The following is a 17,722-nucleotide window of genomic DNA, read 5'->3' on the forward strand; positions in this document are numbered from 1 at the left end:
CATTTCAACGAGATGGTCAACGAAAGTCAACTCAAGGGTAATTTGGTAGTTTCATAAGTCCAATAATACAAAATATGATAAATCAGGGACGAGGTTTAACATCCAAACTCCGCAGCCACCGCCTCTTTCCATCCATCCATCTTTCCCTTCCCCTCTCCCTTTTTCTCTGTATCTACCTCTGCCTTCATATTCTTCATTTTCTCACCATTGTCAGGCGCTTGTGCAATTCTCATCATCGATGGAAGTGGAGGTGGATGTCTTGTCGTGAGTTCATGGTGGCGCATAATGGGTATCTACTTCTACCTTCCTATTCTTCATTTTCTCCTTGCTAATGTAATTAACGCCATTGATGGAGGTGGGTCGTTGTCTTGCCGTGAGTTCATGACAACACGTAATTGGTTGCTGTGAGTTTTAGTCATGGGGACGGTGGTTTTTTTTCGAAATTCTGTTTCACTCTTAGGGATAAATTAGGAATTATAATTAATAAAAAAGTTTTCCTAAACCTACTTCAATGTCCTATTTTTTCATCCACATGATAATCCCACCTACCATTAAAGTTAAAATAGTAAAATGTCATTTCCTCATCCACTATTATTCTAAAAATAACCCTAATATATTTTGTTTTTAAAAAAAATCTAATATATATTTAAATAATAAATAAATAAAAACAGAAATATGAAAGAAAATGCAAGACTTGAAAATTCATCATCTACTTCAAACCACGCATGTCCTTAAATCATGGCATCCCTTTCATAATATCTCTTCCTACTAACCCCAAATTTGCTGCCTTGATCTCTTTCCAAATCTCCACCCTCTATTTTAACCATATACCATATATATGGCCCAATATTCCTTACCATTACCCCTCTCGACAAACCCTAGTACTCACACCTATCGTTACTCTGTAGAGACCTTGAATCCCAAACCATTATTCTTCTTCCTTTTTTTCTGTCAAAGCTGCAGATCTCATTGTTTCTTGCCTCCGTCTAGCACACACTCATTTCTTCCTCCAACCTTTCTGTCGATTGTGGCCCAAATCTTTCTTAGCCTATCTCAACCGCAGATATCACAGCCCCACCCACTATTATTTATTTATTATTTTAAATTATGTTTTTTTTTTTTCAAAATTTTAGTAATTAATTAAATAGGAGTTCAAAAATCTTCTTTTAAAAAGATAAATATGACACTAACATTTTTTATGAAATGGTGGGTAGGGAAATAAGATATTGCGATTGACAAACCCTGACCTAGAACATCTATCTGGATTCTGAATCGAGTTCTGTTGGCCGACACCGGAAAGGTGACGAAACCATAAAGTAGTTGTGTGGAAAAAAAAGAAGTGAATAAGTTTAAACCTAAAAGTGACTAAATGCAAGAGTGCGCATTTGAGCGGGATTGAACCAATTTCACACATGAAGTCAGAGTATAAGTACAGTACAGTAGGATTATAATGAGAATTATACCATCAGATGTAGTCTCCTAAATCAACTTTTGCCAAAAATCCTCATCAACATGATCTCGGCCACTAAAACTTGGAGGGGCAAAAAATAAGGGTGAATGGGTCTGAAACTAAATTTTTGAAAAACCTTTTTGAAAATGTGTAACCCCTCGCCGTAAAACAAGTATAGTTTCCAAACTAGAATATACGCCCGCTCGTTGCTGCGAAAACCAGCTGTTTCAAGTGTAATCGGACAAATAAAACACATTTAAGTTGAATAAATTCAATACAATTATGAACAAACAGAGGGATACATGAATGACAATGAGGTCGATAAGATAAGCAATTTTTCTTTTATATACATTCAAGGGAGCTGGCATATAACCACATTGTACAATGAGTGGGAAGAAACTGAATGTCTTTGATTAGAAAGAGACGGTTTCCAAAAAAGTTTTGTTTCCTTAGGAAACAGAAGAAACACGTAGTTCACATAGAATATGTGTCATGCAGTGTAGGCAGCCATTTCAACAGGTAATTAAAAACAGAAAGTGTTGAGGACTTGTTCAAGTAGCTAATTTTGTAACCACAACTGTTCAAAGGCAAAAATAAGCAGAAGGTATGTTTCCATACGAAACTGAAGAAACAGAAGCAAGCTGCAGTTTACACATATTATGCCCCTGCTGTTAAGATGGTAAAATATATGCCCTGCAGCCTACATACCTCACTTAGCAATTAGCAAAACACAGTAAAAGCGTTGTTTGAGCAGGTTAATCGTTTAGCACAGATTATCTCACTACCATTTAACAATTCACCAGTAAGATTGTCTCGCTAAAAACTTATATTAGCAAATCCAATGACGAATGATGTGAAACTGAAGCTGTAATGAAAGCTTATATTAAGAAAGAATGAAAAGTCGTCTTTCTACAACTTGAAACCAAAATTTAAGTGAATGGCCCTGTAAATAAGGTTATTGAACATGATTAACCATCCGCTACCCTCAACCATGTAACCTGAATCAAGCTGGTTTCACACATACCAATAGAAAACCAAAATATCAGTGTTTGGGGAAGCTACCTTATTTGAAATACCACTAAAAACAGAGTATACTTTTAGGCAAATATTGTTTAAACACCCAAACATAATTCATGATATATGCCAAAAAGAAAATACCTCTCGATTAGATTTCTTTCGTTCACGAACTTTCTCCTGGACAAACTCATGAGATAGAACCTAAAAGAAAAAAGAAAAAAAGTCACAACCGGTGCAAGTAGAGGGGAATAAGGTATAGAAAAGTAGGAATTTATGAGTACACCAATCCTGTTTTAGGTTCCCAACTTATTAGGATGCTAATTTCATCATATAGGACTACCGTTAAACGCATTTCTTTCCGAAATTAAATTAAGAAAATAATTTGGCACTCACATGCCACAACACAATGTTACATGCAGTAATCTTACCATCACAACCAAATTGACACAAAACTTCTTAACAGTCCTTTTAAAAGTGAAGGTCAAGCGATTAATCAAATTCCATTAGCACTAATCACACACTGCCGGAACAGAGATCCTAGCAAAGCCACACCAATTACATGACAAAGACTAAAAACCACAAACAGAAGAAAAAAAAAAGAAAAAGAAAAGAAAAACAGAGTTATCAGACAGCATGATTCTGATATAATTTTATTGAGGTTGGTAAAAGCACAACCCATCCAGCAAGATGTCTATCGTGCAATGATCCACTGTCAACTATTATACCAACTGTGATTCTTCTGTCACACACTTTAGTTCCATCATACGTACCAAACCCCACCAAACCACATGCTAGTTAACAAAGTAAAACCATCTTTAGTCTTTAACATCCAAAGCCCGAAAAATGTTGCCCTCCCTTTGCGAACCAAATACAGAGAGAATATAACACATTTTCTATCAAAATATTATACAAATATGTACTAACTAAACCAATTTTTGAGAGGATTTAGCTGACGCTAGCATCCAATACTTGATTTACCAATCAATTTAGGGGTTGCTCTCAATCCTAAAGCTTCCGATATCATTGTAGCCTACACCAATGCTGCACATCACACTATAAACTATATGGAAGGCAAAGCAAATGACCAAAAAATTAATTAAATTAAAATCCCACAACACCAGAGGAAGAGGCGGGGAGCCTCTCCTCGTTTAGAGACTGCGAAATCCAAATTCATCACATATATTTTGCTAATCCCGACTTCCCTCCCATATTATTCTCTCGCGCCATCCGATTTCAGTTTGACAAGGATTCTTATTTATGAAAAAACTTGGCGGGGTCTTTCCCGCTCGTTGAAACTAATTTCGTAGAATGCGTATCCCATTAAAATAATAGATTCACTAACACTTAATAGTTTATTCATACTTTCATTAAGTATAACATAAGATTTTGTGGTATCCACTAATGTAAATATTTTAAATTGAAGATCGAGTTCATTCATTGTACTCGTATAGGATCAAGGAGTGTAGCTATAAAAAATCATCAAAATTGAAGTTAAAATAACCGTTAAATCATGATTTTTCATTGATAACCGTCGAAAAGTTTTGTCCCATTACTTGATCTCTAAATGTTTGTTTTTTGCAATTTTTGGCGTATGTGATCTCAAAGTATATACAAACATGTTTGACGGTTTGATCGTTGAAACTAATTTGGTAGAATGCGTATCCCATTAGAATAATAGATTCACTAACACTTAAGAGTTTATTCATACTTTTATTAAGTATAACATAAGATTTTGTGGTATCCACTAGTGTAAATATTTTAAATTGAAGATCGCATTCATTCATTGTACTCGTATAGGGTCAAGGAGTGTAGCTGTAAAAAATCATCAAAATCGGAGTTAAAATAACCGTTAAATTGTGATTTTTCGTTGATAACCGTCGAAAAGTTTTGTCCTATTACTTTATCTCTGAATGTTTTTTTTTTTGCAATTTTTGGTGTATGGGATCTCGAAGTATATACAAACATGTTTGATGGTTGGATCATTGAAACTAGTTTTGTAGAATGCATATCTCATCAATATAATATATTCACTAACACTTAAGAGTTTATTCATACTTTTATTAAGTATAACATAAGATTTTGTGGCATCCACTAGTGTAAATATTTTAAATTGAAGATCGCGTTCATTCATTGTACTCATATAAGGTCAAGGAGTGTAGCTGTAAAAATCATCAAAATCGGAGTTAAAATAACCGTTAAATTGTGATTTTTCGTTGATAACCGTCGAAAAGTTTTGTCCCATTACTTTATCTCTGAATGTTTTTTTTTTTGCAATTTTTGGTGTATGAGATCTTGAAGTATATACAAACATGTTTGACGGTTGGATCAGTGAAACTAGTTTTGTAGAATGCATATCCCATCAATATAATAGATTCACTAACACTTAAGAGTTTATTCATACTTTCATTAAGTATAACATAAGATTTGTGTGGTATCCACTACTGTAAATATTTTAAATTGAAGATTGAGTTCATTCATTTTCATTCATTGTACTCGTATAGGGTCAAGGAGTGTAGCTGTAAAAAATCATCAAAATCGGAGTTAAAATAACCGTTAAATTGTGATTTTTCATTGATAACCGTTGAAAAGTTTTATCCTGTTACTTAATCTCTGAATGGTTTTTTTTTTTTTTTGCGATTTTTTGGTGATGCGATCTCGATGGATATACAAACAAGTTTGACGGTTGGATCATTCAAGTTAGTTTTGTAGAATTTGTATCCTATCAAGTTCAATGGTGTGTGTATATATATATTTATTAAGTAGATTTAAATTTATTTATTTTGTACATATAACACTTAAAAAATTTAATGGTATGTATGATATGAATGATTTGTAAAGATAATTATTAGGGTCAAAGCACATTCTCTATTCTAAAACTAGGGAGCAATTGACTGTTCATTGGGCTACAGTCAATTGTTTGCCCCTCGATTTCACGCTATTTACAACAAAACCATCAGATCTGGGCTGGGTTAGGAAGGTAATTCCCAAAAGTTAGGGGGTAATTTTGTCCATAGGATTGAGCCGAATTTCACTTTATTTACAAAATTGCCACCGCCTTTTCTTTCCCTCTTTCTCTCTCCCTGCTCTCTCGATAACCATCCATCAAATCCCCCGTTCTTCCCTTTTCTCACTCTGTAACCCTAGCACCGTTTCTCTCTCATTTCTCTCAAATTCGAGACTTCTCTCTCCATTCTCTCAACCTAGCCCCAGCGCTGTTCACCCCATTCCTCTTCATAATCTCAGTTAAATCCATCGTCATGGGACCTTCTTCCTCAGACCTTCATGTGTACGTTACCTTTTCATCTAAATTAGGATCAGGGTTCTGAAATTAATTTCCCCCCAATTTTCCCTCTCTCTTTGCAATGGAAGAACATCCATCGTCTTCCTCATCTTCTTCTTCTGCTGCTGCTTCGACCAGTAGGAATACTTCAGGCGGTGCTGCTGTTGCTGCCACTGCCGCTATGACGCTTCTCCCTCTCTCTCTCACCATTTTCAGCTTTTCCTTATTTTGGAGCCTAGGTTTTTTCTCTCTCCCACGCCTTCGTTGTTCTCGCTATCCGTCCTTCGCGGCTTTGTCTCGCCGATTATTCACGGCCGTTTTCTTCTCGGAAAACTAACGATCTCTGGTGAGTTTTTTGCGTTTCTTGCCGTGTCTAATTTCAATTTTTTTTTTCGTTGTTTGGGTGTGTGTGGTCGTGCGATGCGGTTTGATTTTTGGTTTCAGGAAAAGTTATCAATGCGATCTAAGGTTTTTTGGTGAGTTTTCTGCTTTGCTGATTGTATGTTGTTTGATTCTTTTTTCGTGCTTTGGGTCTGCCTTTCTGATCTGCTTTCATATTTGGTTTCAGCAAAAGAAGTTGTTTGAATTTTGGCCTTTCTGTCTGCAACCTGGCAAGCTGTTTGCGATCAAGGTATTTAACTTTTTTTTTTTTTTTTTGGTGCTGGTTCTTTCTCCGGTGATGGTTTGTTTGATTGGTCAAAAAATGAAATAAATAAATTATGAGATTTACTGAATTATGCTTCATTTAATTAAATCTTTGGTTTTGTTGGGTTGTCATTGTTTAGCCTGTTCTAAACTTATGTCTTGGGTTGTCAATTTTTTTCGGTTGTCATTTTTTCCTTTTATTTTCTGCTGGAAGCACTATTATATTCATGCTAATTTTGATGAAAAGGAAATGTGTTCAATTGAAGGGTTAAATATGTATGAAGCAGGACATAGTATGCTATAATACATTTTTCCTTTTATTCTTTGTTTCTTCGTTATCGATTTCATAGGATTTGGGTTTGGGCAGATCAATCCTGCAAACCGCTTCAATAACATGTCTTGGAACTCAATTGGCCACTATCAGCGCAGCCTCCATATTCTTGGTAATACACCAGAAGCAATCATCTCATGGCTTGAAAAGGATGGAAAGATGAATCCAGGGCAATCACATAGCATTAACTCATCAGACATAATTTGGAAATGCTTTGTCTTATTTATTTATTTGATTAACAATTCAAACTTATCTTTGTATTTATTAGTATCTTGATTTCCTTGACAATTCATGCATATCTTTTTTGTGTTTCTTTTTTTTTTCTGAGTGTTTAATTTTATTTGAATTTCTTAATTTGTTCAAAGGATGCTTTGGTTAGTAGCCATCTTATTTAATGATTTTTTTTTTCTTTTGGTTTTTGAGCACCAGTGGTATTGGTGAATGGTGAAGAGGTTTGTATGGTTTCATGTATCTTAAACATGTAGTGAGAAGTGAGGGTTTTGCTTTAGTATTTTAGATAATTTGAGGAACATGTAGATACTAAGATTTGTGGTTGCTTTCTTAAACCATGATAAAGCAGTCCATGTAATTTTAACATATATATAATTTTTTATCTAAAGCATGAGTATGTGAAATGTTAATACGATAATATATTGGGCAACACTATGTGATTTAAAATGCGAAGAGAGACAATGAACCATGTTTGATATTTTATTTGTGTTGGTTGTTTTAAATTTGAGCTTTTTTGAGTTGGATTCATGTGTTTTGTTTAAGATATCATTTTTGGTTTATGAATGGTTTGCCAGTGTGAAAGTTTGCATATTTTTTATGGTTGGATTCATGGGTTTTCTTAAGCTTAGAAGTTCTTAGTTTTAATCAAGAAATTTAATCTGGGTTTCATTTATTTGTGAAACTAGCACTTTTTGTGAAGATTTTCAGTAAATGATTGCTTATTTGGCTTTAAATTTGATCTCTTTAAATTTCCAGGTTGTTCTAGACTTTGTCAACAGTGCAGAGTTGTCTTCGGCAGAGCTCGATAGCAACTCTAGGTCAGTCTGAATTGCCAGTAGATATGATTTTTCTTTAATTTATTCATCTTCTTTCAAATTTATGTGCAAATATTTTTGAAGCCCAAGTGATTCAAAGTTCAAATTTATTTGTAAAGTATAAGTGCGGGTGTGGACACCCAATATAACTTTTACATGGTGTTGCTATCTGGTATTTGATAGAATTATATTGGGGACTGTCTAAATTTTGGTTTTAGCTGCAGATGAAGCGAAATAAAAAGGTTATAAATTAGAGGTATAATTTAATTAAATGAATACAGTAAGAACATTGATTTGACGTATGTGCTTTCGTATGGAAAACTGAATTTTTTGTGTTTATAAGTGCGTATATACTCAATATTTATTTTAATTACAATGGAATTGACTGAAAATTATGGAGAATTAGTGTAAGTTTACACACTTGAAGAAATAGAATGAAAATGTAAGTAAAGAAAAATTAGAATGTAATACATAATATCTTTGTGTGTGTGTGTGTGTGTGTGTAAGGGATTGATGACTAAATGTGCTACGTTAAGAGATTGCTTATTTCATTAGTTAAGGGCAGCAGTTGATAGAAGCATAACCAAACCCAGGTAAGAGTCACATTTTGGTTGCCTTCCTATCCTTATTTTTTGTATTTTTCACTTAGCTCTATGTTGTTAACTGCAAATTTTGGTATTTTGTTCCCTTTAGTTTTATCTGCTAATTATTGTTCTACGAATTGTATTCTTCAGTTAAATAATGATTAACTAGAATGTTCCAAAAAAAAATAAAATAAATAAATAAATAAAATCAAGCATTGCAGTGTTCGGGATGATAATTTATATCCAATATGATCATTAGCCAGTCGAGAACCTAATTTGGGAATTGGGTTTTAAAGTTTTAATAGTTTTGTTGTGTGTAAATTTCTTGCTTTGCCTACCAAGAATCTAATAACAAAAGGCTTAGTTATTTTCCCCAAATGGTTTTCAATTTGTTGTAGGTAAACAAGAGCTACTGGACTATTATGCACAGGGGAATGGAAGGAAAGTAAAAATTCAAGCTTTTAATACAAATTGGAAATTGAGCGGCACTAAACAAACAATAGGTAAAACTAACCACTACTTTCTTTCCATTTAAATATAAATCAATTGATTAAGTCTGTGTTTTAAAATGAAGTTTCAATTGTTTTCAAATTCTAACAACGATCTCCTACACGTTAAGATAATCTATTTAGAGTTTTGATCCACTTTTGATTACGCAGAATTTCAATTTTTTTCCATATAAAGTTTCCATTTTTCTTTAGAGTAAGAGAAGAAGCTTTAATTTGGGTTTACAAGTTTTCCCTTTGTAGATTTTCAAAGTAGGACCAAGCTTTCAAAAGGCACTTCAGGTTCTGGAATTTTTTATTTTTTTTAATTTTTTTTTATGTTATGCTTTTGTTATATCAGGTTCTAAAATGCGCAACACAATTTTTCCCTTTGTCTAATCTACTCCAAAGACAGGCTGAGCAAAAGGAGGAAAGGTTTAAGCAGGTATGTGTACCGTGTGGTTTCATCAATACTTTCTCAGAATGTGCCTTCATTGTTGGTTTCTGTACTATTTTTCTGTCTAAAAATTTGAAATAAATATGATCTTTTCACTATCGCTTCTCCTTCCAAGTTTTTTCCACATATAATAAAACAACAAATAAATATTTTGTTTCCCTTTCTCTACTTTATTCTTTTGCAGCAAAACAAGCATGATTTTGTTGGTACTGCTTATTTAGTGAAGCAACGGTTTCATATTGTGAACTGTTTTGTGTGTTTATCACTTTATTCTTTATGGTTTCAATTTCCTAAATGAAGTTTGACATGTATGGAATATGACAATTTACAACCATAAACTTCATTTCGCCCATGGACACCTATTTTGTTCCTTATTGTTGATAAGAGTTGTAAATAAATTTGCACATGTATGTAAATAGTATTGTCAACTGTATATACGTATATAATTTTTTTAGAACTTCTATACGTGTTATACAATTTTCATTCCCGCAGCAACGCGCGGGCATCCTTGCTAGTAACAACTAAAGATTATACATAACAAAAAAAATCGAATCAGAACCCTCTATTAAAATTAGAAATCAGTAGAAGACAAAATTTAATTGCACGAATTGCTAGCCAGTGCTATTTGAATGTACCATGCATGTCACTCACAATTCTAAACTTTAAGAAAACACTATTTAACAAATTAAAAGGAGGCGCGCGCGGGATAAAAGAGCAGTATCAATATAGACGCGCGGAGTAGGAAAAAAAATTTAAGAATTAAGCGCACGAAGCGGTTATCTCTCTCTGTCCCACTCCTTCTCCCTCTCCCTCTCCCTCTCCCTCTCCACCTCCATATCCCTCTCTACCTCCATCTCCGTCGCTGCAAATAGACAGACCGACAGCCTCCTTTCGATGGAAATCGAAACCATCGTCAAAGTCAAAGCCTAAAAAAGGTTTTTCCTTCCTAATTGTCATCTTCAATTTACGTTTCTGATATATAAACCCATCAGTTTTCTATGTAATTCTCTTAGGGTTTTCATTTTTCTTTTTCGATTCTTTTGCGAGTATATTGTGGGTTCTTCCCCTTCTAATTCTCATATGCAATTGTTTTACCTTCCATTCAATTTTTTTACTGGAATATAAATATATATATATATATATATATATATATATATATATATATATCTCTCTCTCTCTCTCTCTCTCTCTAAATTTGTTCAATTTTCCTATACAGAGGGCGGTTACAAGACTGGGCTTATATACTGAAGAATCTGATTATATTCTATGCTAGCTGCTTCCTTTGGTAAGGTATGTTGTTACACCGTCACCCTCAGCCTATCTTATTCATTGTTTGATTGCTGGTCCTAATGAATGTTGCATGTAAAATTAAATTTGTAAACAGGGAGTAGATACTTTATATGCCATGGACAGGGAATGGATACGAAATCCGAATCGAGTGAGTAGGGAATATTTAAATGGGATTTCAGAATTTTTGAAAACGGCAAGCAAACATGTCAACGCTGAGGGTTATACTAAGTGCCCAAGCCAGAATTGCAACAACTGTAAATTGAAGTCATTGAGAGAAATTCAGCAAGATTTGGGTAGATATGGAATGTCATTGAATTATACTACATGGACTCATCATGGGGAACGATTGAGAACTGTTTCAAGTTGTTCAAACCCACAACCAGTGTCGCGACCTATTAATGAAATAGGAAGTGATAATGATCATGTAATGAATGTAATCAACGATCTAGGTTACCAATTTTTGGTTGATTTGGGCATCCATTTGTATAATATTGGTAAAAACAATGTCCTTTGACTTTAATTTCAGATTTCCAATGTAATTTTTCGATATTGTGGTTTAGGTTTGATATATTTGTTTTTCCTTTCTATAACACTTGCAGGTTGTCTATGGCTAAGTGGAATTCTGAGCTAGATAGCTTACAACTGGTATCAGCACGGCATGGAGACCAGTGTGAGGATCATTCACGCCAAGTAATTTTGATATTAGAGCATTAACTTGATTAGTAGATGTCTATATCTTCTTGTTTACACTGATAAAGATTATAAACAGTGATGAATTAGGATGCTTTAGTATCGTTTATTTAAGTTTCCAGGTGCATATGCTTATGTTCTAGAGTTATAACCTACTTAGCTAGGTTGGTAGTGTTATGTTTATATACATTATAGACCTTTCAAGAATTTAAATCATCTACTTATCATATTGCCTTGTTTACAGAGTGTGAGAATTATGTTGCCTTGCTGTTATGTTTATCTTGTTGTTTACAGTGATGAATTACATATAAGTAGTTGATGCTAACTTCATTATTACCTGGTATCTATTAAACATGTAATTTTTCTAGGTTGTGATGCTGCATGGTGTTGGTAAGTTAACTTGATTAGTAGATATCTTTATCTTGTTGTTTACACATTTATGGTTTCATAAGTTATTTGTTTAGAAATACCACTCTAGTGTGGCCTTGCATTTCCTTAGTGTCAATGATATTTAGCACCCTTAAAGTTTGCTAATCAAGTTTTTTTTAATTTGTTTTTCTTCTACAATTGTTTGATACTGGAATGTTTCATGATGATCCTCATCATTTCCCAATTTCATGATGCTGAATATCAACGTGATGAGGACTATAGTGAGAATGGTGATACTTAAGGATATTTTATCTATGTTATAGTAATGTCGAAATGAAAATATAGATTTTTTTGTATTTTGTAACTAAACCGAATTGTGAACCTTACATTATTTTATATTACATGAATTTTATGTTGTTCCTACATTAATTCTTCATTCACGCCCCTTCTCGATCTCTTAAGCTTGCTTGTTTGTGATGGTTAAAAATATTATTAAAAACAAATGTGAATAAAAATTAGAAAATATTGGACTTGACATGTTTTGTCGGCACAAAAACAATTAGCCGACAAATGTTTTTGTTCACAAAAGATTCAACCAACTAATTATTTTGTCTACACAAGTAATTTGAGCCAACAAACCAGTTTGTTGGCATAGGACTACGTAGCCGAAAAACCATTTTGTCGCGACAAGATTACTTAGCCGACAAAATGTTTTGTTGCGACAAGATCACTAAGCCGACTAAGCCGACAAATAACTTCATCGTGAAAAAACATGTGCTGACAAAATATTTTGTCACAATGTTGTTTTGGTGACGGGCACAGTTTGACGGCTGAGATTTGTCGCCTTAAAAATGAGCCAACGAAATATTAAGATTTGTCTAGAAAGATCTAGCGTGACATGCTTTTAGCGACAAAATTGCCGACAAAATTTTTCGTTGAGAAAGGCTCTTAGCCGACGAAGTTTGACTTTTGCCAACAAACTAATTTTGTCAACAAAGTGGAAATTTCTAGTAGTGTGTTGTGGAATTGAAAAGGGTGTGGTCAAAGGTCATGAGATTAGTAACGCCGGAGTCAATAATCCAACCTGTATGAAATTAAGGCTATGCCCGTGTTACATGGATCGTCGTTTTGTTCTTGCGAGGCAATTGAATTTAATAGAGATAGCTGATGGGCCAAGTTGTCCGGGTGCGATTCCATAATCTGCTTGAAGTCTACAGATGGGCCCAGGACTTTTGCTTCGCTAACGTCAGCGGTTTTGCTAGCGCCTTCAAGTGATTTCTGCCCCACCAGACTTTGGGCTTTAGGCTCAACCAGCCCAACACTCTGAATTGAAGTGCCTGGTCTGCTGGAAATCAAGGCTGCAAGCCCAAGGCCCGAGTTTGCCACCTTGGCTTGTGCGGCTCTTCTATTTGTCTTTCCCTGACCTCGTTGATTTCTAGGCAGGTTTGTTGACCATGGCCACAGATGGGCCACCATCACTGTCCTTTCCTCCAAGCATGGTGGTTTTTCTTTGTGCTTCACGCCGAATGGTGTTGAAGCACTCTTCTATTCCAGGGACGGGCTTCATTCGTAAGAGAGTGTTGCGAACTGCATCCAAGGAGTCATCTAGTCCTGCAAGAAAATCATTCTTGCAGGACTATCCTTTTGAAGATCCTCTTTTCTGCTCCTCAAATCAGCAGCACATATCATTCTATTTGGACGTCGCTTGTCCATCTTGCCAAAAGCTTTTTAGTTCTGCGAAGTATGGATTTATTGGGTGTCCGTTCTGTTTTGTCCTTGTTGCTTTGCACCTCAACTCATAACACTGAGATTCGTCAGCTCCGTCAAATAACATCTTAGTAATGCCTTCCCCAATATCATGAGCAGTCGGTAAGTCAATAAATAGCCATATAAGATGCGGCTCCATGGTTTTCAGTAACCAAGCCCGGACGATAACATCCTCTGTATGCCATTTAGAAAAACCAGGATCGGTTTCTTCGACAGCCGAAATCTGCCCATTGAGATATCCCATCTTCTTCAAACCCGCGGCATCTACCTCCATCATCTTTGACCAAATTTTGTAGTTTGAATCCCCTAACTTGAATCCAAAACGGCAAAGCACCCAGATTTGGGATTTCATTCGAACTCGACGTCGGGACTGTGGCTGGAATCACGGCCCTTTCTTCAGCCATAGCAGTAGCGGTTGTGGTTTCGGTTTTCTTTGTCTTTTCTGGGTTTGGGATTTCTGTGCACGTCTCTTGTCTCGAGACCTTGCAGTCGGGGTCTTAGTCAATCAACGGAAGCTTTCACGTTGGCAGTACACTGGGATTAAGGTTTGAGGAAGAAAAGACAAGCCTAAACCTGCTATGGTACCAAGATAAAATTGTAGTTTAAAGTTCTAATAATTCTCTGTATTATTCTTCTTCTCCCGTTGGGAGGTCTATATACAACTCCAATCCTTGTGATACAAGGAATATTAAACGATTTACAATCAAAGTAGGAAACACACCTACATCCCTAATCCTCCTAGGACATTGCCTATATTCCTAATCCTCCTAGGACGTTGACTCACACCGACACTCACCACATACAGAGGTTTTGCTATTGTTGAGATGGGTGAAGGGGAGTGAGAGTGAGTTAACTTCAGCTGGAGGAGTTTGATTCAGAACAAAAACTGAAATGGCGGGGCATTCCCGCTCCATTGTTAAGAAACATGAACACATTCATCTAACATGCAAGGGAGTTTGGCCTGTAATACATAGATTGCATGTGTTTTTTCATATAAAAGAGAGAATTCTGCAAGGACAGCTAATGCCTCCCGCCATAACCGAGCTCACTATCCATATTTATTGCAACAAAGCTTTCTTCTGCCTCTCCCATGTCTGTTTTCGCAACCACAAATTCTACCTCCGCAACAGTTAGCCAAGCCTTCAACCTCTTGATCTCAATATCCCAAGCATCCACATTATTTCTCAGCTCCGTTACATGTCGTTCCCTTTCCACAAACTTCTTCATACCCAAAGCAGACTGAACATGAGGCTCCAACCAAGCCAAGTCAAATTTGAAGGTTCCGAGCTCCTCCCATAAAAGTTGAAGGTGCTCCCCACAGGGATCCTCGATCATATCCTTACCCTTTGTAGTCTTCAAAAAGTGCAGGAGTCTACCCAAAGCTGTGAATGCCCATTCAGTAAACACACGACTTTTCTTCCTTTGGCACTCGATCAATGAAGGATGCAACAAACAGACTTCCTCTAGAAATGGAACATAATCTTTGTCTATTTTCCCTAAACCCTGGAAATCCATGAGCTCACCAAGTGGGGTGGAGTGTGCTAGCTCATGTTCCTTGACTATGGGAGATTCAACAGGGCTATCGTTGGGCTCAGGGCAATATTGTTCAGAGCTTGGTTCTTCCTGGAAAGCAAGCACTTGATAAGAACTGGATGTCGTAAGTGCTTTTGAAAAGATTGGAGCTTGCAACGAATCAGCAATTGTTTGCTTTTGTGCAGAACTTGGTGAATCCAGAAAAGCAAGCACATGTGGAAATTGCACAGCGTCCACATTTGAATGTCCTTGCCTTTCATTTTCGTTCTCTGAGGGTTTTATAGGTGTAAAAAACCAAGTTTCATGGACTTCAGAAGCACTCGTGTAGTCAACCTGACTTACAGCAACCTCGGCTTCCAGAACACATGCATCATTCACAAGAAACCCTTCGGTGCAATCAGAAAGTTCACTTAGAGGCATGAATGATGTGAAGCCCCAATCACTTTTACTTGCGCTGAACACATGTTTAGTTTCTGTACAATCAAACAACGGCGGATTACAAAACATTTCTGTCATAGAAAAATTGCTACTGCAACCGATGCCATAACCTAAAGCCGACAGACAATTGTTTGGTACGGAAGTCTTGTGAAAAATGAAAAGTAAAAACTGCATAGAATGCAATCAAAGTGCCAGAAACACCAACAAGTGCACAAACGTGAAATAAACAAGATGAAGAGTGTGGAGTGTATATAAATTACCAAATGTTATGGACTTATCACTGTCAAGTTGATTGACGACGGTCAAGGTGAATTGGGCATATCTGCTCCACCCAGATGACAATGTTGTAGCATCTGCGACATTCAAATATATCGACAGGTCGTGCTTTCCGGGATTTCCACTGCTTCCCTTTGGATATACAACGATCTGCCTGAGATAAACAACCAAAAAAAAAAGACATTTAGGCTAAATGATTTAGCATCTTCACAAGTAAATTTTTCATGTTATTATTACATGCATCTATCTGAAAGCGAACATGATGGCTTTGCTACTTTTGGTTATCATATCTGGTTTAGTAATTCTTCTTGTTCAGTAATTTCTAGATTAAACTTTGACATGTGGTTGATCTTCGTTGTAATTTGTTTATTTTTTTGGGTCAAACCGAAAAATAGGGATATAAGAAACTGAAGAATGTCATTGATTCAATCGGAGGAGAAACTAAAACATACGTACCATTTAAAATCACCGACGGCGAAACCCTCGGAGTAATGCTTCTGGGGTCTCAACCTTGAGAATTTTTCAATCCTCCATGTGAAGGTTACAGATACAAGCTCCCCAACTTGCTTTTTCTCCATTTTATTATGCAACTCAAAAGCAACAAACTAAACAAGAAAACACCAAATTATCACACAGCTGAAACTTGTTCTTTATAGTGTGTCTTTATACTGTGTGTGTATATATATATAATATGAACTAGTTGTGGCATGCCTGTCAAGATATTCACAGTATTATATTCAAATGGGTAGGATGCTCTCCTCAGTTTTTAGTAAACAAAATAAATAAAATGTAAACATCATATTGAGATGGACTTTACGTTCTATTTTTTGTTGTAGAGTAATACTAATGAGACCTCACTATGCCTACCTAGTGACGAAGGTATACATGAAGGTTCAACGTTGTTGGTTAAATTCAAATTTTAAAAGGAAAACTAATGAAAAATTTAAATATATTTAGTTTTAATGGAAAAAGACAAATACATGTGTAGTAAATAGTACCAAGAAAAGGTAAAAATATAATTTTTCGTTAAAAGTAAACAGTACCAGAAATGTTGCATTAAAACTACCATTTTTAAATGGAGCAAAAAGTTATGGCGTGCTGTTCCGGAATTACAAATCCTACCACCCAGCTAAGATACTAATGATGATTGCTGTGCTTTGGTGGGCAAGGACGAACATGATGACCAATGTGAGACCTATTCAAAATCATATCCCTATCATCAAATGGATAACTCCGGCGATTCAGATGCTCAAACTAAACTTTGATGGAGATAAGGCTGACCTTGGTTTTGTTAGTGGACATGCAAGTGGTTTATCTACTATTGCTTGAGTGTTAACCAGTTAGTAATTTAATATGACGCTAACCACTAATTTGAGTGTGTAGCACAAATTAATCTCATAACCTTAACTATTCATTTTTCATGTCATTATTCATAGATTAACTTTGTCAAAATGTACTCAAATCAGAAATGGTTTAGAATTATTGTGAAGATTTTATTGTTTACCGACAACACCTTATTCATCTATTTATCAGGTAACATATTGATAAGTGGGAGATCCACACATCGGCAATAACGTGGAGCCAATGAAACTTACCCAACACGCAGGGCCAAGGGGCCCAGCATCATCATGTGGGCCAAGGGGACCCACCCATCATACGGCATTACGTACTGGCCAGCTCCCTAGCCTTGTTACCAAGTACAAAATTATCAAAGAAACGAGTCAAATGCTCACTTCTAACGATATCGATATTGTCCGCAACTTGATGACTACCACCTGCATAATCCTTCAAGTGTAGGATTTTATCACAAAAAAGCCTTGATATTAGTTGGAATGGGGTTAAGATATTTGAACATTTCTTTTCTCAGAGACCCAACCAATGTGGAATTTCAACATCCAACATACGATAATATCGTATCGTTTGCTAAAAAAAAAAAAACAAAATCCAACATATTGCATAAATAGGCATTGCCAAGTTTTTATTAAATAATACGATATTATTTACACTGAGGGCCAATCCTAAGAGTTTTAAGGCTCCAGTCGATGCCAAAAACATGCCCTAACT

The 17,722-nt window shown here is 35.7% G+C and overlaps 1 protein-coding gene and 3 long non-coding RNA genes across 20 annotated transcripts; 2 read left to right on the top strand and 2 right to left on the bottom strand.

The window, feature by feature from the left end:
• Positions 1 to 2,258: 2,258 nt before the first annotated feature.
• LOC148695457 (uncharacterized) lies at positions 2,259 to 3,059 on the bottom strand. The gene is made up of 2 exons (XR_015964890.1): positions 2,609 to 3,059; positions 2,259 to 2,458 (listed from the first exon to the last, which is right to left on the bottom strand). It is a non-coding gene; the product is annotated as an uncharacterized LOC148695457 (long non-coding RNA).
• Positions 3,060 to 5,386: 2,327 nt separating this feature from the next.
• Positions 5,387 to 9,590, top strand: LOC148695458 (uncharacterized). 16 transcript variants are annotated; one of them, XR_015963897.1, is made up of 9 exons: positions 5,397 to 6,093; positions 6,192 to 6,223; positions 6,316 to 6,378; positions 6,760 to 6,835; positions 7,711 to 7,772; positions 7,994 to 8,025; positions 8,752 to 8,856; positions 9,103 to 9,141; positions 9,250 to 9,393. It is a non-coding gene; the product is annotated as an uncharacterized LOC148695458 (long non-coding RNA). The 16 variants fall into 16 exon arrangements; XR_015963892.1 differs by lacking the exon at positions 7,994 to 8,025 and adding an exon at positions 8,277 to 8,362; XR_015963896.1 differs by lacking the exon at positions 7,994 to 8,025 and adding an exon at positions 8,325 to 8,362.
• A 480-nt stretch (positions 9,591 to 10,070) lies between these two features.
• LOC148695459 (uncharacterized) lies at positions 10,071 to 12,067 on the top strand. 2 transcript variants are annotated; one of them, XR_015964561.1, is made up of 4 exons: positions 10,071 to 10,230; positions 10,512 to 10,585; positions 10,680 to 11,079; positions 11,185 to 12,067. It is a non-coding gene; the product is annotated as an uncharacterized LOC148695459 (long non-coding RNA). The 2 variants fall into 2 exon arrangements; XR_015964560.1 differs by lacking the exon at positions 10,680 to 11,079 and having other exon boundaries at positions 10,076 to 10,230.
• Positions 12,068 to 14,268: 2,201 nt separating this feature from the next.
• Positions 14,269 to 16,301, bottom strand: LOC137733570 (uncharacterized). Its single transcript, XM_068472705.2, has 3 exons — positions 16,115 to 16,301; positions 15,643 to 15,812; positions 14,269 to 15,417 (listed from the first exon to the last, which is right to left on the bottom strand). The coding sequence occupies exons 1-3, from the start codon at positions 16,234 to 16,236 to the stop codon at positions 14,432 to 14,434; spliced, it is 1,278 nt and encodes a 425-aa protein (XP_068328806.2). The 5' UTR covers positions 16,237 to 16,301; the 3' UTR covers positions 14,269 to 14,431.
• Between the last annotated feature and the right edge of the window lie 1,421 nt (positions 16,302 to 17,722).

This window comes from Pyrus communis, chromosome 7 (genome assembly GCF_041283825.1).
Source record: "Pyrus communis isolate YQ-2024b chromosome 7, ASM4128382v1, whole genome shotgun sequence".
Classification (NCBI taxonomy): Eukaryota; Viridiplantae; Streptophyta; class Magnoliopsida; order Rosales; family Rosaceae; genus Pyrus; species Pyrus communis.